General features: G+C 35.7%; 1 protein-coding gene across 1 annotated transcript in view; it reads left to right on the forward strand.

Moving 5' to 3' along the window:
- WDR70 (WD repeat domain 70) overlaps positions 1-17,228 on the forward strand; it is a 118,604-nt gene extending 101,376 nt beyond the window's left edge. The window contains exons 14-18 of the mRNA XM_039347924.1: positions 3,526-3,626; positions 8,420-8,499; positions 10,202-10,318; positions 11,209-11,371; positions 16,917-17,228. Of these exons, the coding sequence (XP_039203858.1) occupies positions 3,526-3,626; positions 8,420-8,499; positions 10,202-10,318; positions 11,209-11,371; positions 16,917-17,004 (549 nt within the window). The 3' untranslated portion in view covers positions 17,005-17,228. The remainder of the gene's footprint in view (positions 1-3,525; positions 3,627-8,419; positions 8,500-10,201; positions 10,319-11,208; positions 11,372-16,916) is intronic.
- Positions 17,229-25,700: the final 8,472 nt, after the last annotated feature.

Genomic DNA, 25,700 nt, shown 5'->3' on the forward strand with positions numbered 1-25,700 from the left:
CCAAATTTCCTTCTTGTGGAATGTTGTTGAGAAAATAATGGGGAGCAGGCTATAGAGAATTTTAGAAAAAAAAACAGAATATTGGATCATTTTAAGTCAGATTCAAGCTTGGCCATGGGACAGAAATAACACTGGTTGTGCTGTTGGGTGACTATTGAGACCTAGATGGTTTGGTGGGTCCCTTTTGTATTTATTAAATTTCTTGGTAGAATTCAGTACCATTGACAATGGAATCCTTCCAGTGTACCTACAAGAGTTGGGTGGTCACTGGCTTCATTTTATAGTGGTTCTCCTCCTACCTAAATTGATGGTTCCAGATAGTGGTGCTTAAAAACACTTGAGCCCTGGCTCCACTGGAGGTTTCCTCAAGACTCAGTGCTCCATCCATCAGTTTTGAGTAAGGTGTTATTAGTATATTAATGCTGCTCAGCTTTTCATTACAAATTCAGGCTATGCCAGAGATGGTATGAAAGTTCTGAATTGGTGCTTCAAGACTATGGGGCAAAACAAGTTTTAATATCTGTCAAGACAGCACAATTGTTCATGAAGAGACAGCATGACATGCTAATAGCTCCAATTGTAATAGATACTTTGGGCAGGGTCATTCATCCCCAAAAGGCATTGGCTGTTTACTCATGCTTGACAATTTTCCTGGACTCATTGTTTCTGCAAGTAGAGTCAAGAAATACCCTGAAGACTAGCACTTCTCAGGGTATAAATGACAGTCTTGGAAAATATTTTCAGATGCTGTGACTTGTCTGTGCCAACCAAGATCAGAATTTTGCATGCTGTATAGAATTTGAAGAAGCAAGGCAGAAGGAGTATTTATGCTTTTGAACTTTGTAGAAGAATCTTGGGAGGAAAAATCAAGAAAAATGAATAAATGAATTGCAGAACAAATCAATCCAGAATTCTCACTTGGGGGAGAAGTGAACAGGTTTAGATGATAAAATTTTGGATGTATTATGTGAAGAACCAGATCCTTTAGACATAATGCTGGGAAATGTGGAAGGAGAAATAAGAAGAGAATTGCTAGAAGCAAGATGAATGGATCTAATTGCAGTGGTGGTGGGTATCTCACTGGGAGACCTGAAGACCCAGGCTGAGGATAGATTATCTGTTGACACCAAATTGATAGCCCATAATCAATTATCTTAGTTTGCCTGAACTTATCCTCAAATGTAAGAATCACTTTTTATGTTCTTTAAAGATAATGGTGAAAAGCTTTTAAAGAAAATTGCATTTCTAAAGTTACAATGTTTTACTTTTTACCTTCAAATATCAATGATGTTTTTCACAAATCCTTTAGTCAAAGATGAGAATTTTCAAGTTTACAAATTAAGAAGGAAGGGCAAGGGTTAGCTCACCATTTTGTGCTGATTTGTGAAAACAAAAATGCACAAAATTGCCTCTGTATATTGACTTTGGGCAAGAAGCAAAATCTGATTGAAGACGTATTTCAAATCTTATAACTGGCTTTTAATTATAGCACTTGCAACAACTCTAATTCAGTTAATTGTCTCTTGGGTGCAGTTGAAATATAAGCAACAGCTGTCTCATTTGGAGCTTTGTTGTAAAATATAAAAATGAAAAAAGCAAAGCATTTAATTCATGCTTACAAACAGACATAAATGAGAGCCCAGCTCAAGGAAAAGTATGACAATTTGGATTTTTTTAATCTCAAAAGATAAGTAGCTTTGTTACTATTGATGTCTTTTATTTGGAGATTTTAACTGGGAATCCTGAATTAAGCAGTATTGATGACATATGGTGGTACTTTGGTACTCAACTGCTTTGAAGCTCATTGAATTTGGTACTCAACACATTTTGACATGAAAATTTTGTCCCGATACTCATCATTTGTTTGGTACTCAATGCACAAGCTAGAACTTGTCAGTATCGGTGCCTTGTGACTCACTATATTATCCCTTATGGGAAAAAATTGATTAGTACTCATCGGTTTTGGTACTCATCGCACCTCCCGGAACAATTAACAATGAGTACTGTATAGGTTACATTATATTTTTTCATTTTTTCATACTATAGAAGCTCTAGTCTTATATCTATTTACAAGTCTATGCTGAATATTTTTTGGATGATGGAATCCTTCCAGTAGGTGTTTGTTTCCTGGTGACTGCTTAGACAAGTTCCTACAGTTCTCCTGGCTTGCCATTACTTCTTTCCTAGGGATGAGAGAGAGGGACTGGCCATGGTCACTCAGCTGGCTTTGCTCCTAACTCAGGACTAAATTCCCAATCTTCCAGTTTTGAGCTTGATGCTTTAACCACTACACCAAAGTGGCTGTCCTGTTTTGAACTAGACAAACTATTAACAATGGTTTAAAACAAATAGAAGGGACGAGGAAGAGACAATTGGCAAGAATGAAATAAAGATCTATTTACTTTTTGTTGTTGTTTTATTTATGCTCGTTATATAGTTTGTATATTAAAACATTTGTGTTGTGCACTGCCAGGAAATGTGGCAAATTTTAAATCTAAATACACATAAATAAAACAAAAAGCAAACCAGAAACAATCATTTCAGATATAAGAATAATTTTTTTCTCCTCAACCTTGTTTTGATAAATAATATCCCAAATTTGGCAAAAGGCTTCTGCCATATTTACAAACACAAGATAGCAAAAAAATGAAAGACAGCATAATGAAGAAAAGGAACACTAGGAACAATGCCGATTCATACATACAAAATACATGCATAATACAATGAAGCAGAAATACATCTATTGTATAATTGTTCTTGTATCTCTTATCTCCTAATAAACTGACCAATTGTCTCTTCACTGTTAAGAGGAAATTCTGCACTGTTAAGAGTCCAGATACAAATGAACATGTTAACTAAATCTATATTTTGTATCTTCCTAAATAACATTATAGGATTCATGCTTTGAATGTGGTTGTCTCTATTGAGGGCACAGAATGAAGAGTGCCAAATGCAGGCTGAAAGTAATGCAAATCACTGTGGCCAGATTTCTCTGTGGCATTTGCTGAAGGTTATGCAGCGGCAGCCATTTTCATGTTGTTGCTATTGTGTTATTAGGGTCCTAAACAGTTCTGAACTATCTGAAGAACTACCCTACTTTTGCAGACTAATCCCCCTTGCATACTGGAGAAAATATCTAGCTGAATATATCACCGCCTGTTAATATTCATTAGTGTGGTATGGAAGTCAGAATTCTTTGTTGTAGTCATTTCCTCATGAAATAATTCTAACTGGAGATTAAGGAAGCCTCAATTGTGACAAGTTTTTATTGCAGGGCTGGGCAATTGATTTTTTTCAAGGGGCTGCATGAGAAACTGGGACTGTTGTGGAGGACCACCACCGCCCCACACGCTGCTGGTGCTGCCCTGCCTTCCTGCCCCTGATGCCACCCTTCTCCCTGCCATTGCCTGCCACCATAGGCCAGACAGGGTCATGGGCTGCAGAATACCCATGTCTGTTTTATTGGGACTGAAAACCTGTGTATCCAGATCTTCTGTTGATTTCCATTGCCATCTCACTTTTCAGAGTGTCGTTCGGTGTCTCTGGCATCCTAAACTGAATCAAATCATGGTTGGAACAGGAAATGGATTGGCAAAAGTATATTACGATCCGTTCAAAAGTCAAAGGTAGTAAATATATTTATTTTTCTCATTTGGATGTGACAAAAATGTTATGACCCCTGCTGGTTTAAAATCATAAAACAAAGCTAATAAGCCACAATAAAAAATTCAATAACAATTAAAACGTTATAGTAGGATGCATTAATCCACCTTGCATAGTATCATCTCTCAGATCCCAGCAGAACAACTCGTGTCCCCACTGCTTTTATAAAAGCCCCAGGAATTATTGTATTGTGATCTGATTTCATGGATGGATGGATGGATGGATGGATAGATAGATAGATAGATAGATAGATAGATAGATAGATAGATAGATAGATAAGATCCTATTGAAATCTGTTTGCGTTCTTTTTAAAATTTACAATTTGTGATTCAAAAATACATTGGAACTTAACGTTATCTGTATTAACATTTCTGGAATGCTGCATCTAAAAATTGCAGAAGTGTCACCAGTGTAATGAACCAAAAACAACAGCTCTATCTGCTGGGTGATTTATTAAACTGAGAATTAAATATCCTGTCCAGGCCCAGCGTTCTTGTCCCCATTTGACTTTGGTGCTTGTGAGCCTGATAACTTTATAAAAAAGAATTTCCCATTATGTCTAAAATAGAAAATTATGTTTTAATATTGGTTTTCGAGATTAAATCACGTATAGTTTATTATCCAGAATACAACTACTGTTTTTAATTTCAGCATTAATGGGAAATTTTTTTTTCTCCAAGCAGCAAAGGCAGCACCCAAGAGATTGTCTCTGAATTGGTAAAAGTATGATTCCCAGGTAGTTTTTTTTTTCAACATGCATTTGTGTAATATATTTATGCAGCTGGGCTCTTTACTCAGACAGTAATATATATAAAAAAACAGATTTCTGGTCTGTCTCACTGTTTTTGCAGCCCCTGCTCATTAATGTTACAACAAAAAGTCAATGTGAAAATGAAAAATGTCAAATATATGATTCCCCCCCCCACTCTCATCATTTTTAATGTAAAAGTTTCTGTCATCATTGAATTTGGACATTTGAACTTCTTCCTGTCATTTTGTAGTATTCTAACCATTGCGGAAATATTCTATAGCCCTTTCATTTCCCTGAGGGTAGAAAAGTGCTTTTTACAGGATAAAATGTAACTTTTCATCTCAAAGTAAAACAGAAAAAATGCTTATGGGGCAATTAGACTCATAACTATGGGAACAAATCTAAAACAACTTTCCACATATGTGATTCTGTAAGTGAAAGGGTGGAAAGTTTTAAGAAGAATTGTAACATAGCATCAGGTTGAAAATCTTAGTTGTTGAGAGCCTACCATTTTCCAATTTTCTGCAGGGGGAAGTGGTCAAGATAGCTACTGTAACTTCTTGAAGCCCCAACGTATTTGCATTCATGCATCACATGTAAAAAGGTCAAGTCTTCAATGACACAGTCATTCCAACTTTTTGATCCTACTTCCCTGTGTACCCCTAGTCCTCGCTCTGTGCTACACCATAGGAAATATAAATAATAGACCTTGTTGATGATTGTCTGATTTTCTCCAGGCATTTTCAGTATGGCCCTATCAACCCTTGCATAGGCAGGGAGGATATCATATTAGGAAAAGCTGTTTTGACAATCTAGATCTTCACAGATAGTCCATCATTTAAAACTCCGCAACTCAGAAAGCTGTTGGGTCAGTAAACCTGGCACCATCTCTCAAGCCTTTGCAATGCCAGGGATTCTTAGAGTTAAGATGGGGTCTTGGGGAAGATTCCATCTTGGCTCAAAGTATATACTTTTATATCTGATTATATTATGACCCAGACATCTCCTAGACCTCAAGTAATATTTCTCAGCCTGGGCCCCTTGAACATGGATGGACTTCAATTCTAAGAATTCTGGGAGAATTCTGGGAGTTGAAATCTACCCATCTTCAAGGGGACAAGGTTGAGAAAAGCTGCCTTCGAGCAGTCTTTCTTAACCTCAAAAACTTTATGTGTGGACATCAATTTCCAAAATACACTAATTGGTTCCTGAAATTATTAGGCAAATTCTGTGTCAATAAAAGGCCACATTTTGGCTACTCTTGGTAGAATGTTTTTACTTAAATCATTAAAATCACAGATTTTTGGTTTTCTTCCACCTAGCTTAGCCGAGGAGAGGAACTTCAGAGGCATTCATTTTTGCTTTTGTGAAACTATAAACTGTAGAAAGACTTAAAATTATGATTAATTTAAACAAGCCAGCTTCGCTAATTACAGATGGAAGCTGACTTTCTTTGAAACTAACGGTGGTAATTATTACCACTGTTCATTAGTCCAGATGACTCAACTAACCATAGCCAAACAAAAACAGAAATGTAAATTCCCAAATGTCTCTTTTTGCACACACAACTGGAAAAAGTGTAGAAATCCTAATTCTCATTATGTATACTTCACAAACGGTCCAACTTTTCAGTTGAAATTGGTGTGACCTATAAATCTGTTAAATAAGGAAAGAAATTGTTCTTTATTTTTGGTGCCTTTAATTCCTGGCGACCACCTGGACAAGTCCTTGCAGTTTTCTTAGCAAGATTTCAGAAGTAGTTTATCATTGCTTCCTTTCTAGGCTGAGAGAGGGACTGGCCCAATGTCACTAAGCTGGCCTTATGACCAAGGTGAGAGCGAAACTCACCATCTCCTGCGTTTTAGCCTGATGCCTTAACTACTATACCAAGCTGGCTCTCTTGCTCTAAGATGGTGCAAACCACCACCATTTTAACCTAACCACTGAAAACAGGTTAAGTCCATGCATATATCCATCTATAATCTTTGATTGATTACATGCCATCAAGTCGTTGTTGACTTCTACCAATCACATAAATAAATTTTTCTCCATGATGATCTGTCCCTAATCTGGTCTTTCAGGTCTTCTAATAAAACACAGTCCTTTTTTAAAACAACAACAATCACCTAGTGACTGTCTGGGTTAGTCCCTGCAGTAGTCTTGGAAAGGTTTTTGGGAAGTGGTTTGCCATTGCCTCCTTCCTGGAGTCGGGGATGGGGAGATTTATTTTATTAAAGATTTTTTTAAAGACCAACCAATTATAAAAAACAATACAAACTAATATAAAGTAGGAGAAAGAAGAGAAAAAGAACAAAATCAAAGAGAAAGTTAAAAGTGCAAAAAAGGAAAAAAGGTAAAAGAAAATTAGAAAAGAAAAAAAAAGAAAAAATACAAAGAAGTACATAGTTTCTGATCTTACAGTTACAAACACAATTATAAATTTATCTCTTATTTTATGGTCAAAGCATAACTCTCTTCTTTCTCTCTTGTCTAATCATAAATCATATTTTTTTCTTTTTTATGCAAAAAGTCCACAAGAGGTTACCAGTCAGCAATAAATGTAAATACTGCATTTGATAAAAGAAGTCAATTTAGCAATCTCAGCAAGTTCCACCATCTTTAGCAACATTTCTCTATTATGAGTAGTACCCTCTCTTTTCATTTTTGTGCATACCATAATCTTGCTGCAGTTATCATATATAATACAAGGTTCCATGGCTTTTTTCTCAGCTGTTTGTTTAACAATCCCAAAAGAAGAACCTCTGGTCTCAGTTGTATATTAATCTTTAAAACCTTCTGAATCTGCGAGTATATGTAAATCCAGAATTTCCTAGCTTTTTATGTGTCTACCAAACATGAAAAGGTCCCTTCTTGTTGTTCACATTTCTAATGTAAATTTATATATTCTAGACAATTTCTTTGAGGATATATATCAATTATACATCATTTTATAAAAAATCTTTTTTTAGATTATAACCTAGTATAAATTTCAATAATTTCAACCCCAAATAATAATAATAATAATGATAAAGTTGGAAGGGAACTTGGAGGTCATCAAGTCAAACCCCCTGCTCAGGCAGGTAACCTGATACCATTTCGGACAAATGGCTGTCCAGTTTCTTCTTAAAAACTTCCAGTGTTGGAGCATTCACTGTTTCTGGAGGCAGACACCGCTTCTGGAGGCAATATTTTCCCATTGATCCTTCTGTATATTTTAGCCCAGTTTCTTATAGATTCTTTCACTTGTTCTTCTATTTCAAGTTTCAGTAAAAGTTGATATAGTTTAGCAACTACCTGTGCCACCTTTGAATACAATTTCTATTTCAAACTCAGTCCTACAATGATCAAAAGCATAGAATTCTTATGTCTACTTTAAATCTTTCTAATAACTAAATAAAAGAAACATTGATAACTATATCACTCTGCCATCAGTTGTTCTCTTAATTTTATTCACCCTGACAAAATCATAGTATCTCATGATAAATTACCCATTTGTGTTTGCCTATTATGTCTTGTTGACAAAGTGCTTCTTGTGCTAAAAGCACACCACAGTGTTTTGAGGTATCTATCTATTCCATATTCTCAATCTGGCATAACTAACATAATGGTTTTTTAAATCTACATTAATCTTCTTCCTTTCAGCTAGTTGGACTCCTCTTATGGATATATACTGTCAACTTTGCCATTGCTGCATGTTCTCCAAATTTGATCTGCAAAATCCCCAATCTGCAAAATTCCTCTTCTCCAATCTTGTGCCAAATTTGTTGTTGCAGCTTTCAACACAGATCTTAGTAAATTGTGATATTTTTCATTTATGGTTTCTGGAATTATACCTAATTAGACTATTTGTGGTTTCAGTTCAAATTTTATTTTTAGGACCTTTCTAAATATTTGGATGCTTTTCTTCCAATATTTTGGAGAGTAATTTTGCCATGTATGATAAAATGTTCCTCCTTTGTTACGGCATTTATAGTAATCTTTTTTTAATCCTTGTATCATCCCTAGGGGAGCAAAACTGTGTGTTGTGAAGACTAAAAGAAAAGAGAGACAAGCAGAGACTCTCACACAAGATTATATTATAACACGTAGGTTCCTTTTGAACCTCTTCAATAAGTATAGAATGTTTTATCTTAATGTATTAAGACCCTAATACAAAGGGTCATGAAAGACTTTTCAAAAAGAACTAAAGTGGCTTATCAGCTGTTTGGAGGAAGAGAGGGAAGTGGGTAACTTTATTCAACCACATGTACCACCACTATGTGCTAAGCTTTTAAAAAAGACATAGCTCAATTTGTCCCAAATATAAGATCAGAAAATGGAATCTTCTCCAAAACCTTTAGCCTGATTTTTAGGGTCAGCTACTAATCCTTACTGGAATACTTTATTATGTTTAGCAAACAATGGAGACCATACATGGGATCCAGTTTTATATCTCTTTTAAAGGTGCAGTGTTTTCCTTTCTGGATGCTGCCTTAAATATTCTGCCTTAAAGATGCTGCCTTAAATTAAGACACAATACTTAAATCAATTTTTCTCAAAAAGGCTGCCTGAAAGAAGGGATTCCTCTCTTCCTCCTATTTCTGGGGACTTGCTTGCAGCAGTAGCTTATTGCTATGGCATGTGTTGGGCTTATAACCCCCAGACTCTGATAACTTTTGTTTTTATCTTTTGTTCTTCCAAATTAGAGCATAATTACAATAATGTTGGAAATTCTTTGAGGAATTTATTGGTTTTACTGCTATCACCAAACCTTTCCCTAATTTGAAAATGCTTTTGTTTTTCTCTGCTATTTGTACACACGGGTGAAGTATGAAACAAAAATCCTCTTTTTTTAATATTTGAAGGGAGTGGAGAGAGGTTTTTTTGTTTGTTTTTCTGTTTTTGTTTTGTTGGTGCTCAAGTCAATTTTGACTTTCAGCAGCTACCTGGACAAGCCCCTGGATTTTTCTTGCCATTTTTGGAAGTGGTTTTATACTATTGCATTCTTTGTAGAGCTAAGAAGGAGTGACTGGCCCAAAGTTCTCATTTGGCTTTGTGGCTAAATTATAAAGGCTCTCAGTTTATAATTTGGTGTTGGTAACCACTATGCTACATTGGCTTTCTAAACTAATATAAACTTTGTGAAGAGGTTTGGACTAGACCAAAGTTTGGATTAGAACAGCGGTCCCCAACCTTTGCAGCTTAATGGCCTGGCTGGGGTGGGGGGGGAGAGAGAAACTGGGCCATGTAAATAGAAGGCTGGCATGCATGCATGCACGCAGCCCTTGTGCAAGCAATGGGCCAGCACCAATACCTGTAACTGCCCACTGGCCCGCCACTTGTGCAAGTTGAGCTGTGCAAGGGCTCCAGCCAGTCACTCACATGGCCCAATTCTGAATAGGCTGTGGGCCATGGCCCGGGGGTTAGGACCTCTGGACTAGAAGATCTCCAAGGTTCCTTTTAAGTCTGTTATTCTATTATTTTTGAGACAGGTTCCCTTAAAATTACAGTTTAGGTTAACTTCTTAAGAATATTTTGTGTACTCTCAGAGCAAGATTATACTTAATAATTTCTACTGTACAAACTAATTCCTTCGACATTGGAGGCATTCTACACTAGTCCCATGCCTGGACCTTATGCCTTAGTCAACTGAATATTCTACGTCTAGAAAACTATAAGACTATCTGTCTAGTTCAAGAATTTCACTTCATAAGCAACATGTAGGTGGCAAAACAAAATGATGGACTTTGTGTAACATTTAAAGCTCTTTGCTTTTAAATATGATGTTTTCTTTTTTATCCACTGAAGCTCATGCACTTCCAATGTTTCGTGAACCACGTCAGCGAAGTACAAGAAAACAGCTGGAAAAGGACAGAATGGATCCTGTGAAATCTCACAAACCAGAACCTCCAGTAGCAGGACCTGGTAACCAGATTTTTGAAATGTGCTATCAGCAAAATACTGTAAAAACCATTAGATGCTTATTTCATATAATCATAGAAAGCAAAAGTTGTAAAGTACATGGGAGATTATCTAATTCAGCTTTCTCTCATGCAAAATCCAATTACTAAAGCACCCTGGACAGATGTCCCTCCAATCTTTATTTAAATATCTATTGCAAAAGAGAGTCTACCATCTAGTAGGACATTGTACTCTGTTGTGGCATACTTGTTAATGTTGTGGAATTTTTCCTAAAGATCATCTGTTTTAATTCATGTTCACATTTAATCCCATTTTTTTCTAGTTTTGTCTTCTTGAAAAATTCTGAACAGTCTTGCCCCATCTAGTTTATTTATTTAATCCATGTATATGCCACTTGTGTCCAACTTACAAGTAGCAACAGATTCATAAAATATATTCTATTTCTGTGATAAATAATATTATAGTTGCAATATTGGAATTCTCTACATGACAGTCTTTCCAATTCTTGAATGTAGCTACTATGCTTCTCTTAAAGTTAAAATTTCTATTCTCCACATGAAACATACCCAATTTCTCCATTGATTCCTTATACATTTTTCTGTCCATATTCCTGAATTAGTTTATCCATGTCCTTCCTAAAAGGGGGTGCTAAAGCTAGACAATATATTCTAGGTGCAATCTAATCAAAGAAGAGTTGAGAGCAATAGTGACTTTTATTATGGAAAATCAAATCAACTTGGCAAGCATAAACTATAAACTATTAAAAGTTTGAAACTGCTGATGTACTAGGATATTCACCTTTTTATATCTGTAGGTATATATAGATATTTGCTTAATGGCTATCCTGTGTGCTCTTACATTTTTCACAACTGTTTTTTCTTTGTTCTCATTAGGCCGTGGTGGTCGTGTTGGGACTCACGGGGGTACTCTGTCGTCATACATAGTAAAGAATATTGCACTGGATAAAACTGATGATAGCAATCCCCGAGAAGCTATTTTGCGGCATGCAAAAGAAGCAGAAGAAAGTCCCTACTGGGTTGCCCCAGCATATTCCAAGTAAGTGCTGCAGTTGCCAAAAAGGCCAACACAATGCTAGGCTGCATTAACAGAGGGATAGAATCAAGATCACGTGAAGTGTTAATACCACTTTACCATGCCTTGGTAAGGCCATACCTGGAATACTGCATCCAGTTTTGGTCACCGCGATGTAAAAAAGATGTTGAGACTCTAGAAAGAGTACAGAGAAGAGCAACAAAGATGATTAGGGGATTGGAGGCCAAAGCATATAAGGAACGGTTGCTGGAATTGGGTATGTCTAGTTTAATGAAGAGAAGGACGAGGGGGACATGATAGCAGTGTTCCAATATCTCAGGGGCTGCCACAAAGAAGAGGGAGTCAAGCTATTTTCCAAAGTGCCTGAAGGCAGGACAAGAAGCAGTGGGTGGAAACTAATCCAGGAGAGAAGCAACCTAGAACTAAGGAGAAATTTCCTGACAGAACAATTAACCAGTGGAACAACCTGCCTCCAGAAGCGGTGAATGCTCCAACATTGGAAGTTTTTAAGAAGAGACTGGACAGCCATTTGTCTGAAATGGTATAGGGTTTCCTGCCTCAGCAGGGGGTTGGACTAGATGACCTCTAAGGTCCCTTCCAACTTTATTATTATTATTATTATCGACTATCGCACAGTCAGCCAGATGTTCAGACTGGATTTGGCATTTTCTCTACCTATCGAGTCCTTACCCAGGACCTGGGATAGGCAGATGTGGATGTTTGATGGTATTACAGATATCGTTGCAGGATGGAAGCAGTTCCTAGTAAGGCCGCCTTTTGCAATTGACTAATAGCGAATTTGTCAATGCCAATGGTGTTCAAGTGGTGCTCCAGTTGTTTTGGGATTGCACCCAAGGAGCCTATTACTACTACTACTACTTCTATTATTATTATTAATATTAATAATAATGATGATAATAATAATAATATATACATTTTATAAAGCAGAGATTGGATAATATGCCTTAAACTCTGGTGAAGTTGAATATAAGAAAAATATCTATTTAAAAATACCATCTTCCATTTTTTTTTATAGTTTGCAGAAAATTGTTAACAGTATCAATAAGTTGTACTAAAATGTCTTGATATATTTAGTTAATTTCTCCATGGGCAAACATTTGTTTTTGTAAATGTGGGAGTGTTATACATATCAGAAACCTTTTTCCTCAGATGTTTTACAATAATACATTGAACAGTTGTTGATCGTCCTTCCCTGAAGCCCACAGTCAGAATTCAGAAGTCTTATATGTTTCAAGAGGGCAGTTCACTTTACGGTTTCTTGTTAGCAACATAGATGGGTAAGAATTGGGAGGAGGCAAGTCTAATTTGTTCAGTTACATATCAGATGACAATGTTTAGGTGAGAAATGTTAGCGCAGTAACTAGTATTGTACGTCACACGGACCTGCAATGTGATAGCAAAGAAGTTATTCTGAATGAAGGCAAATATATGTGTCCCAGGATAATGTTGCAGGATCCAATCTAGGTCGGCCACTGGGACCAGAGGTTTAGTTTTCTGAACTTTCGGACTTGTATTGGAGCCAGTCCTCAGGGAACTTCTCTACCGGAATGCGTGAGAGATTCTGGGGAGGGAGAAGTTCTCTGAGGATGAACTCCAGCACAAGTCCAAAAGCTTGGAAGACTAAGCCTCTGATCCTGGTGACCGATCCAGATTGGATTTTGAAGCTATTATGATTATAGTACTGTAAAACAGGCTTGAATACTAAAGTTTTATAAACTACACACCGCAGGAAAAGCATAAAAAAGAGGTTGTGAGCCTACTTCAAATTCTGCTGATCAAAAGTCAGTCACCAGTAACTATCTTGAGTGAAGCCCTATTAAAAGAAAAAAAGGAGAAGGCAGGAGATGGTGAGGATGGAAAAGAAGTTAGAAAAAGGAGAAAGCACAAGATGGAATTAGAGAAGGGTTAGTTAGGAATCAGAGCCATCTAACACTGAAATTAGAGCTCATCTGAATGCCAAAAATTGGATTAAATACATTATACAGCCATTCTTCTCATGAATTATTTTCCCCTTTAGCTAAATACATTAATGTATACATTAAAAATGAATAAATATAGAGAACATAAAATTTATAAGGAATTTACAGCCTTCCTTTTGCATAGGCTTGTACGATGTAAAGGTAAGGAACAGGAAAGTTGCCTTTATCTTTCTGTATTAATTTATAAATCAAACACTTTACTTTGCATGAGCACACCCACTTTCCTGGACCAAGTTTTTTTTTTTTTGCTTTTGCAAAAGAACCCTACCAAGTGCATTTTAATAATTAATGGGACATTAATTATTTTAAAAACTTCTGTACTGGAAAACCTCCATACAGAAAGTTGCTTCCATGTCTTGATTACCTATTGTTGGTTTGGGTAATGTATAAACAAGGTACAGATTGTGTAGCTGAAAGCATAGCCGTTGAATAGCAATTTCAGGATTTGGTTCTTATCAGTTTTCAAGTGAGATTCAATGGTGAACTAAATGTGAAGATCTGAAGAAGGGGAATAGCATTTTGGCTAATACTGGCCCTCATGCAAGGAGTTCTGGCCAGCGGAGCCTCTATGGATAAAGAAAGATTATGAGATTGCCCATCTGCTTCTAATGAGAGACTGCAGGAACTGAAATTTTTGTAGTTGATCTATGATTCACATGTCTGGACATCAAGAAATTTCAGCCAGGCTCATGACCGCAATGCAGCCTATAATGGACGTAAAGTTTGCAAAAGCCTCATTTTCTTAATCACTATCAATTGTAACTGTAAATTGATTCTATGCTTAAAGAGAAATCTTCTGATTGGCATGATAAGAGAAAGCTACTTAATTCTTGGATTAAAAGAGGAGGAGAATTTTTTTTGAAAGGATTTAAATTTCTAGCAAAAAGCTTACTAAGAATTGGATGCACGAAAGTTTAAATGGTTAAAGAGGACAGTGATTTTAAAGGATTAATTTTGGCAAAAGTATTTATGAAACATTGAAACTAAATAAATAGATGGACTGGACTTTTGTGAGAATCTTGTTTGATTAATACTAAAGAGTGTAGATAGCAAAGAAGCTAAGAAAAAGAGACAAACTGATTGTGACTATAACTACAGAGTGCAAATTGAGACTAAAGTATTAAGGATACAGAAAGATAAAGCGGAAGAAAAAAAGGTGAGCAACTTGCCTTTTACTTTTTACCTCATAATTACTTTCACTTTTGGATTACAATATTAGAATGGCAACAGTCAAAAAAGCAACAAAATCAGGAAAAAGGAGGAGAAGATCATTAGAGCAACTTGCAAAAAAAAAAAAAAGGAATTACACTAGAATTGTTGCAGAAAATGTTTGAGGAATTGGATAAGATGTTGGCAGCTCCTGAAGAGAGAATGAAAGAAAAAGGAATTTAAAGAAGATGGAAGAATCTGTAGAAGTAATAGAATATGTAAAAGTCAAATAAATGACAAAGTGGAAATTTTAGAAAGTAAAGCAGAAGGTATAAACAGATATGATTTAGATAATACGGTATTACTAGAACTGGGAGAGAAAGAATTCTACTTGAGATTTAGAGCAATTCCAAAGGATTTTGGTGAGGATATTATATTAGGTTATCAAAGTCTTATCAATTTTTGGGAATAGATGAAGAAGATACAGAGGCAGAAATTGACAAAGTTTATAGAATAAATACAAGGTTTGCAAAATTAAGAAATCTTCCAAGGCAGGGGTGTCAAACTGCCAACCTGCGGGCCAGATGCATCATGGCAAAACCGTGCCCACCCCATTGCTGGCAATGGAAAAAAAGTTGTGATATGTCGCAACATGTCACGTGACGTTGCGAGTGTGAAACCCCTGTTCCAAGGAATGTCCTGGTACACTTTGTCAGGAAGAAGGCAAGAGACCAAGTTCTGCAGTAACATTTTAATACAAGTCTGAAGATTGATAATACAGATGCAATTGTGCTTGAAAAAATTCTGATTAGAATACTGTGCAAGAGAAAAGAGTCTTTCTTTCTGATTGATAGTCTTAAACAGAAAAAGATTCCATTTCAATACCTCCAGAAATGCAACAAGAAAATAACAGAGATAATATTGAATTATGTGCTACAGGTATTCATTTTTCTAAAATTTTGGCCTGATTACAATTGTGTTACACAAAATATAAATGGAACAAAAACTCCTCAAAAGAGAAAAAAAAGCATTATTTGAAAAATTAAAACAAGGTATAATTTACTTACAAGCAGCACATATTAGAAAAGAAGATATAAAATATTTGGCTTAAAAATTTTTGTTTGAAGAATTTATTTCAGCAGGAACAAAAAAGAAAAGAAAAGGAATTGTTTTGCACATAAAACCTCAATTACAACCAGATCATATATTCATTGATGGGTATAGCAGCTATGTTAGGGTGGAAATTAATTTACTTGGGGTTAAGACTCTGATATTGGGAATTTATGCCCCAAATGAAGCTAAAGCAATGTTCTATATAAAACTTATGGACATATTAATGGGCTTTTCTTAGGAAAATTGGTACTAATGGGAGATCGGAATGGAATGATATCCTCACATTACACAGAAAAATATTAAAATTATACAAAGTAGCTACCTTTTTGTTGTTTTTAGACAAGTTAGAGCTTGTTGATGCATGGGGCATAAAAATGGCAGTTCAAGACAGTAAACTTAATATTCAGAAAGATATAGATCAATGGTTCTCAACCTTATTGAATACCCTTGGTGGCCATGTACCGTGGCTACAGTTCACTAAGACTTAACTCAAGTTTTAAATCATAACATTTCTTCAAGCCTTCGCAGACACCCTGTGATGAAATCGTGCCCCCCCAGGGGTCTGCAGACCACAGGTTGAGAACCATTGATATAGACATAGACATGATTTGAATTTTGAAGAATCTGATTACTAAGGTTCATAAAGTAACAGATACTACCAAAGATTTTTTCAAACCTTAATATGAAATATACCTAAAAAGTAATTGATTTCATTGTCTTTAATAAACTTAATATGGTTATATTAATACTGTTTGGAGTTTCTTTACTACTAATTTATAAGCTATACTTAAAGTATTGAGTAAAATGGAAAATGTCCTCTGGAATAAAGAGCAGATGTAGTTTTATCTAGTGAAATGTAAACTTTGTATTTATATGCAGTGACATCTTGATCGGGATTTCAGTGTCTTCAGTTTTTCAGGTGGATTCAATTTATATTCATATGAAAGTAGTTATTAGGATAGTGTGCAAATATTCATCTAGAGGATATTTTTCTACTTGTATAAGCCTTTTTCTGTCAGTTGCCAAAATACAAGATCCCAGTAATATATTAATAAATTTTGTGAGGTATATACATGTCTTTGATGTATGTTTTCATATGTTCCTTTACTTATAATCCAGGTAAAAATCAGATTTTGGTAGATGAGAGCAGAAATTTTGTAATCCATCAGTAAAGAAGTGATGGAATATTTATTTGGGAGGAGGTTTTTTTTCTCATTTTAAGAGCAAACCTGAACACTTCTGCAGAGCTCTTGTTTAATCATTATTGTTCTTTCATGCTTTTTTAGAACCCAGCCGAAAACAGTTTTTGCAGAAGTAGAATCTGATGAAGATGAAACAGATGACAAGCCAGAGTGGAAAAAACGTAAAATTTGAAGAATTTAAATTGGAGGAGCTTCACAAGGGATTTGAGACAGAGATGAATTCTTTTTCCTTATGCAAAAGAAGTCAAATTACTGCAAGCAAAATTACTTTTATGCACAGGAATATTTCACCCCTTTGAAAGACTATAATTGCCATAAAGTGAAATTGTTTAGCATAAAGTCTGTATTTTATTAAATAATATAAAGTCATAAATAAAAAAGAATTATTTCTTCAAAGGCCTTTGTTTATGTATGTGTATATAGTATGAGTAGATCATATTATCTTTAAAAAAGTACAATCCTCTTTTTTTCCTCCTTATGTTATCTTTTCATTTGCTGATATATCACCTAAAAATAATGAAGAACTAGGCTATTATATGATCTTGAATAATTTCTGTTCCACATTTGAATTCCATAATTTTTATATTCATTTTTTGAAAGCCACAATGTATGCCAATACTGTGAATTGTAAATGGTATACAGAATCTTATAGAGTGGTAGACAAAGCATTTGTAATTGGAAACATTTCAAATGAAAAATGATTGTTTTGATATGCTGGAAATGCCCTGGTGTAATTGTAAGCAATGTAGAATGTTCCAAGTTCAAAAAAAGCCACATTTGGATCTTAAACCATAGATGTTTCAAATGCAGAACATATCTGGAAGAATGTCAAAATGTTCCTGGTAAAATTGGAATGGTCATTTTCAGCTCAAAAGGTTTTGCACAGTACTAGTCTTCTACTGGCAACTAATTTTATTTCCACCTGTTGATTAAAGAACAGATAGATATATATCATACAGATGTCATTTAATAGATACATAACTCCTTTTTTCTAATGGTATGCAATAGGTTCCCTTTTTTAGGCCAAAAGTTTGTTAAATTTGCTTGAAGAATGAATCATGCTATCAATGCATTTTTGCCTGTGCATTTCATGATTCCTGATTTTTGATACGTTTGCTGATAATTTTAACTTCTGGAATGTAATACAAAAATATTAATTTTAAAATAAGTCATTGTCTCACAGAAAAATAAATTGCAAGAGGCTGATGAAGAACAGAGGGAAGAAAAAAACATGGTCTTTAGAGTCTGTCTTATCTTTTCCTTCGGAAAGTACGTGTTCTTTGTTCTTGCTTCTAAATCAAAAATTGTACTGGGGCTTCTTCACTACCCTATAGCCAAAGTATTCTGTGTACCCCTTAAATATCAACCTGCAAAGCACCTCCTTCACAACTATCAAGGTACACAACTCTGGGCACTGCAATCTTGAGAGTTTAACCCTATCCTATCATGTTTGCTAGCCAGCATCAATCCCTCTTTTGATTCCTGGCTTGCTCCCAGATGTTACATACTGCCCTGTATATAATCTAGCCTCCATTGGGATTGCTAGAGTGACTTCAATATTTTCTTCAGGACAGCAATCACAACTGAGAGAACATCTGTATTGAGCTGCTCTATTCATAAAGTAGAAAGTGTAGTAGCTACCATATTGCCCTCATTCAGGTTTTATAAAATAGGAGTTGGTCTTTTCTGTGGCACTGCTTTTATCTAAAACCATTCTATTTTTTTATATTTACTCTTGACTAAGAGTAAAATATAAATCTAATATTTTACAATATGCGTCTTGAAGAATGTATACATCATATGATAGAAAGGTAAAGAGTAATTTTATTTTATTTAATGATGTTACCTAACTGGATAATGAAACATCTGCAAGCAAAGAACCAAATCCAGAGCACCAAGAACTCCACGTTTCATCCCTGAGTATTTTCTTCTGTCAAGATGAGAATAATAAGATGGAAAATTAAATGGCCATAAACATTTTGGAGAAAACTAGTAGGATAATGTAGAACACCATGTCCCCATTTACATGGCATTGTCATCATACATCTGCTTCCCAAATCATTACAACTACATAAAAATATAATTAGCAGGTGAAAAATGAACACTGCATATGTCATTATGAATAGGAAGAGAAGGAAATGAGCAAAATGATGTATCCATTACAAATATTGGATAATGCAGCTGCAGAAAAAATCATTTTAACACCCACCCACATTTTTCCTTAAGAATGCAGTTTGTACTTTAGTGCACTTTTAAATAGACATTTTCCAAAATAAAGCTTGGTTTACCTTGCACAAATTTTACTATTTTACCTACAGTCAGGGAAAATGGCTACCTTAATTAAAATAGAAATACAGCCTATGATTCCAGTGTCTGCTGGTTATTAATGTTTTATTGAAAGAGTATATTCTTTTTCACTCTTCTGCAACTCAAAATCTGCAAGTATTGTATTGTAGTGTAAGAGCCCTGTCTGTTGTTTCAGACCTGTATGGCAACAATAATCATCATAGAGATAAACAATATGGGGTAAACTAATTTAAAAATGCATTTACTTCCTATTGGTTGGATAGCATACAGTATGAAATATGAAAAGGATAATGAAATATCTTAAAGAAAACCTGAAGCAAAACACTATAGGGAAATTATTTTCTTTCTAATTCTTTCCTCCTCAAATGACACTCTTCACAAGTTTCCCCGGGGGGTCATAATTCAATGGCATCTTCAGGGTAAGTTGAAAATAATAATACAGTCAACATGGTGGCTGTGGCAGCATACTAAAAGCCCTGCCCTTTTTGTGTATCTACATCATGGACATGAAAAAGGGTGACACTTGGCTTGTGCTGCCTCCCATTTTGATTTTTTGACCCCACAATGCAGATGGCATTGCTAATATCCTTCTAAAACTAGTTTAAATCAAAACTAGTTTCCTGCAAAGTCTATGAAGGGTGGTTTCTCAATTTGATATAAATAAATAATCTTAAAAGCACATGTATCTTCCACTCTTCTTTTTTTTTTTCCCTCTGAACTGTAAGCTATTTGGGGATAGAGGATTCTCTGTTCATACATGTTTGTAATTCTAAGCACTATGAATACTATGGGTGTATGCAGCATAAATAAATTATTACCCTGAGTGAAATGGAAAGTTCTGTGGAAAGTTAGCAGTTGTTAACATAGTAGAATGGGTTTTCTACTGCCCAGGCGTGAAGTACCTTAAGTAACCTAAAAAGAATTTAGTTCCCATCATATTTCACAAATGAGCAAGACCATCACTTTTCCCCCAGTGTGCAGTTTTGACTGACTTCCCCCTTGTTCTTAGTTACATATATAGTTTTTGACAAAATAGGATCCAGAAGGCTTTACTTGCATCCCCATCCATGCTTCATGAGTACTTTCATTTCTAGGTTAATGGTTTCTCATGATACTGATACTACATGTGTTATTTATTGTAGAACTTCCCATGCCTGTTTTAATTTTCTTTTCACTGTAGGAAATGAGTTCTTTGAAGCATTCGCTCTCAATGTGTAAACAACCTATTGGATCTTTCAAACAAAATAATACTCAGACTTTTGAAAGGACAACTGCCCTGCCATTCACAGCAAAAATAGCACAAGTGTTATGGGAAAGTAGATTTTTGCCCATAAGATCCAGGACAGCGTTATGGATCAGCTGCCCTTGAACTATGGGCTTGGATGCTGTTTGGATTTCAATAAAGTTAATTAGAACATGACATCATGCAAAGATTTATAGGAGGATGACACTGGATTGTGAGCTGTTTCACAAGTGCATTGTGTTATAGTTTAATGTAAAAATCTAGGCTCTTATCCAAATAGAAATAAAAATGGCTTACTGGTCACAGACAGACATCCACAGAATCCAATTCAGTGTCACCAGTTTTGATATCTTAAGTTGTCATTTCTTGAAGTACTATATTAAGTGCAGTGTAATCCACCTGGCTCTGAGCTTGTTAGTTTCATATGAATTATAAAAGAATATATAGGGAATTCAGCATATTTTCTGCTACCAGATACATTTCACAGTATCAACCTAGTACTGGTACCTGCTGAATTTTTTTTTCTGGTTACTGTTTTGTTCAAAAATACCTGTCACTAAGTATGTGTCAGAGCCATTTTGTGATACTTAGATCCCATAACCTACAACACTAAACTTGGTGTTGGCAAGTTCCTACCATCTTCAGTCTAGTATGAATTTGGAAATATGGACCTTCCTAGCTTAAGTTCAGTTTCCTCAGCTTTAGAATGAAAAGCATAGATTATCTTGAAGATAATTTCAGTAGCTATTAGAAGAACATTACAGTTACAATTACAATGTTCTAATATTACAATTAGAAGACAATTGCAGGTAGTTCTCAACGTACAACCATAACTGGGACCACAATTTCCATTGCAAAGAAAGGCAATTATAAGGTGAATTGTGCCTGATTTCACAACCTTTTTTTGCCGTGGTTGTTAAGTGAAAAATGTGGTTGTTAAGCAAATTTGGTTCCCTCCATTTACTTTGCTTGTCAGAAGCAGATGGCGAATAAATGACTTCCAGATGCTGCAAGTATCAAAAATACATGCTTTGTTGCCAAGTGCCCAAATTTTGATCATGTGAGTATAGAATGTTGCAATGGTCACTACTACTATTCAAATATCTTTTTGCACAAGTTTTGTTACTAAGGTAGGTATCCTTCCTCCTATACCTGTACATTTTTTTTCTTACCTAAATCTGTATTTTAAATTCTATTTTGTCACACTTTCAGCTCACATCTCTAATATTAGCTTTTCAATTTTATTTCTCTCCTCTAGCTGTCTTACTTGATGGCCAGCCAGGCTCCAAAGTTATTTTAATATCATAGGATGCAACTTGTCTGGCCTAGAAAATATAAACCCATTCAAAATAAATGAGTATTCCCTGGTCACATTTCTATGGGTCTGAACCTCAGAACTTTATCCTGCTCTTCACAATCACTTGATAAAACATACACACCTTGCTGGAGAAAACCAAAAGGAGATGAATAGTTGTGCCTTTTATTTGTTGCCTCTTGTTTGCCATCTTGCATTTAGCAAATGGATCCTTTTCCTTTATTTTGAAAAAAATCTAAGGATGCCTTTTTGATTCTTAGTATTATTCACTAACCTTAATTCATTCTGAAGTTTAGCTTTTCTGACACTATTTCAGCACTACATACGTACAACCACAATTCAGCCCAAAATTTATGTTGCTGAGACATTTGTTAAGTTGAGTGTTTGCCCTATTTTATGACCTTTCTTGCCACAGTTGTTAAGTGAATCATTGCAGTTGTTAAGTTAGTAACACCGTTGTTAAGTGAAGTTAAGAAAGTTAAGCTTTCCCATTGACTTAGCTTGTCAGAAAGTCGCAAAAGGGGATCATATGACCCCAGGATACTGCAACTGTCATAAAGATGAGTCAGTTGAATTTTGATCATGTGACCGTGGGGATACTGCAACTGTTGTAAGTGTGAAAAATGGTCATAATTTACTTATTTCAGTGTCATTATAACTAAACAAACTGTTGTAAGTCAAGAATCACATGTATTAGACTAATACCTCTTCCTTCATTATCTATCTATCTGTTGGTTTTCTTTCTTTCTTTCTTTCTTTCCTTCTTTCCTTCCTTCCTTCTTTCCTTCTTTCCTTCCTGCCTATGGTGGCACAAGAACTTCCAGTCTCCTGGTTTCTAACCTGGTATCTTAATCACCTTTTGCACCTATATGCGCCTTTTGTTGTTGTTTTGTTTTCAGATTGTTACTTTTTCTTCAGCTACAACTTTTTTTTCCTGAAGTTTCCTTTCCAAACCCCAAATTTAGCTGGCTGAGGAATTCTGGGAGTTGAAGTCATAAAAGGGCCAAGTTTAAAGAGCCCTGCCTTTTAGCATGTCCTTCTTTTAGGAGTTTCCATCCTCTTGGTCCTTCTTTTCTGGCTATAGAATCCTACTTATCATTGATCTAACTCTAAATTAATTAAAGTCCACAGATTTGACTTCACTCAATTTTAGTTTTTTTTTTTTTTAAATCAAGAATATCAGTATTACGTGGCTACTTTCCTCCGATGTCGCTGCTATTCCTATTTCCTCAGGTAAGTCTTCCCTATTGGTTAGTATCAGGTTAAGGATAACTGATCCTCTTGTGCCTTCCTTCATCCTCTGAAGAAGAAAGTTGTCAGCAAGACAAGTCAGGAATTTCCTGTAAAGTCCATGCTTGGCAGAGTTTATCTCCTAACAGATGTTGGGGTAATTAAAGTCCCACATCATTACTACTTCATGACTCTTTGAAAGAATTGCAGTTTACATTTGGAAAGCAATAATATATCTTTTCCTTAGTTGGGCTGGCAATAGTAGCCCTCCAACAACATGGCTGTCTCTTTTTTTTTCCTTCTGTTTTTTTTTTTTTTAACCTAGATGCTCACTATAGTATCACCAGATCGGTTTGCTTGGATTTCTATTTTTATCTTACAGTACAAATCCTCCTTCCTCTTTATACCTTCTGCTTCTCCTGAATAAATTATATCCTTCAATTCCATTTGGAGGAGTCATTCCACCAGATCTCCATTATACCTATTAAATCACATTTGCTTTCCTGTACTAAGAGTTTAATCCTGTCTTTTATTTCCCATACTCGGGAGCATTAACCCGTAGACAGTGAAGGCCATGAACTTTACAAGCCTTCCCCCCCCCCACTGAGTGATTTAATAGGCCCCATGACACAAAGAAACACTCCCACTACTTTCTGTAGTGCACAAGCATCTGAGATTTTTCCTCAAGTTTTGTGTCTCCAACCCTCACAAGATTCATTATAAAGTCTTTCTGGTTAAACTTGCCATACTTCAGCCAAAATATTTTTACCAGTCATTGCTAGGTTCAACCCATCTTGTACCAGAAGTCTATCATTCTGATAGCTCAGAAACTAAAACCCTCTACCAAGATCAACTGACTGGGAAGGTTGCAAATGACAATTCCATATCCCTAGGGCAGTGTTTCCCAAACTTGACAATTTTAGGGCATGTGGACTTCAACTCCCAGAATTCCACAGCCAGCGTTGCTGGCTGTGGAATTCTGGGAGTTGAAGTCCTCATGCCTTAAATTTGTCAAGTTTGGGAAACACTGCCCTAGGACATTGCAATTTTAATCATGTCACCATGGGGATAATGCAATGGTCATAGATGTCAGAACTGCTAGTAAGTTATTTTTTTCACTGTTGTAAATTCGAATGGTTGCTAAACAAATGAATCAAGTAACCCTTGTAAGTCAAGTAACCCTATACATTAGGGTACAAGACTTTCACTTTCACTTCCCATTTCCCTCTCCCTCTTCCTTTCCCTTTCTCTTTCCCTTTCTCTTTCTCTTTATAACAGCATTATGATGGATCAACAAGGAGATGAGTCTCTTCACTGAAAACAGAAAAGTTTACAGCTGGTTGCTTTTTAAACAGATTTTTCAATCGATCAATCTGAAAACAAGTTAGTGTGCAGATAGATACAACAGTTGGTAAGAATCTCACTGTACTCTTCTTTATCTAAATATTTTTATATGTTAAAAACATATCAAAAGTGCTGCAATGGAAAGAGGAAGAGGTTAGCAATAGAAAATTTCAATATTCATCTTGGGTTATTCAGTAATGCCCGTGGTGTCCAACTCAAAAGCAAAAACAAAAATGTGTCCTAAGAGCTCCAGATATCATTATCAAACATGGTTTTACAAAAATCAGGATAGTGCAGGAAGGAAAAGAAAGGAAAAAAGCTGATTTGATATTCAACAGTCTTTGATGACCTGAAGACTGTGTCACCTAATCTAAATGCAAATAAAGTAACATTCAAATTAATAAAGTGGAAACATAGGGCTTGTAATACATCATTCTAGTATACAGTGATCACTCAGAACCTAAAATTAGTATATTATATAAAGGCCTCGCATTGTCCATTTGAATAGTTGCAGTCTTGGATTACTGATGTCACTCATCTCTTGTGAGTCTTTCATTATTGTAGAGTTTAGTCAGCGATCAAGACAGATTGAAGAGTCATCAACTCATAACCAAATAAAGCATCAGGAATGAGCTGAGCTACAAATATTCTCCTTCACTGGTACCACATATGGGCATCAAATGCTTCAGATAGCACGCAAATAGGAAAAATTTGCCTGAAGGCACACTTCCACCAAAGAACAACTTTTCTTCCTGCATGAATGCCTACAACAGCATGCCCTACCTATCATGTCAGGTACAAACCTCCAATCAACTACACCGCTGGATGTAAAATAGCCCAAGAAAGTGGGCAAAAAATGAAATAGCTCATGATTACAGACACATACCTCAGATTAAACAAATATCTGCACACCATAGCAAACCTTAAAGAACATTTGGAAGAGTCCATCACACCAGAACACATGGAGAGACTGGCCACTACCATCATGAATACATCCCAGAGACGTGCTGGGAAAAGAAAAAGCAAACTCCAAAGCAAACTCCAAAACTCAATTCCAGAACCAAAGAAACATCAGAACCTGAATGGGTGGTCAACATGTCCAGCAGCCCACTATCTATGGCAGAACACCGGATTCTACAAAAAGGACTCAATTATAATACAGATGATGCCAATCACTTAGAATTTTTTGCAGCCCTAGAAAGGGCATTTAAAACCACCAAATTCTCCACAGAGGTGCAAGAAAACATTAGACAAAACATTATTCCACAGATCAGAAAACAACAAGAACAGAATCGACTTACAACAGAAAAGAGAGCAGCCCTTAGAAACCTAAAAAAGGACCAGACTATCATCATCCTACCTGCAGACAAAGGCCAAAGCACAGTGATTATAGACAGAGCACAATACCAACAAAAATCAAAAGAAATAC

Source organism: Crotalus tigris, unplaced genomic scaffold, assembly GCF_016545835.1.
Source record: "Crotalus tigris isolate CLP2741 ecotype Arizona unplaced genomic scaffold, ASM1654583v1 scf7180000018103.2265978, whole genome shotgun sequence".
In the NCBI taxonomy this organism is placed as follows: domain Eukaryota; kingdom Metazoa; phylum Chordata; class Lepidosauria; order Squamata; family Viperidae; genus Crotalus; species Crotalus tigris.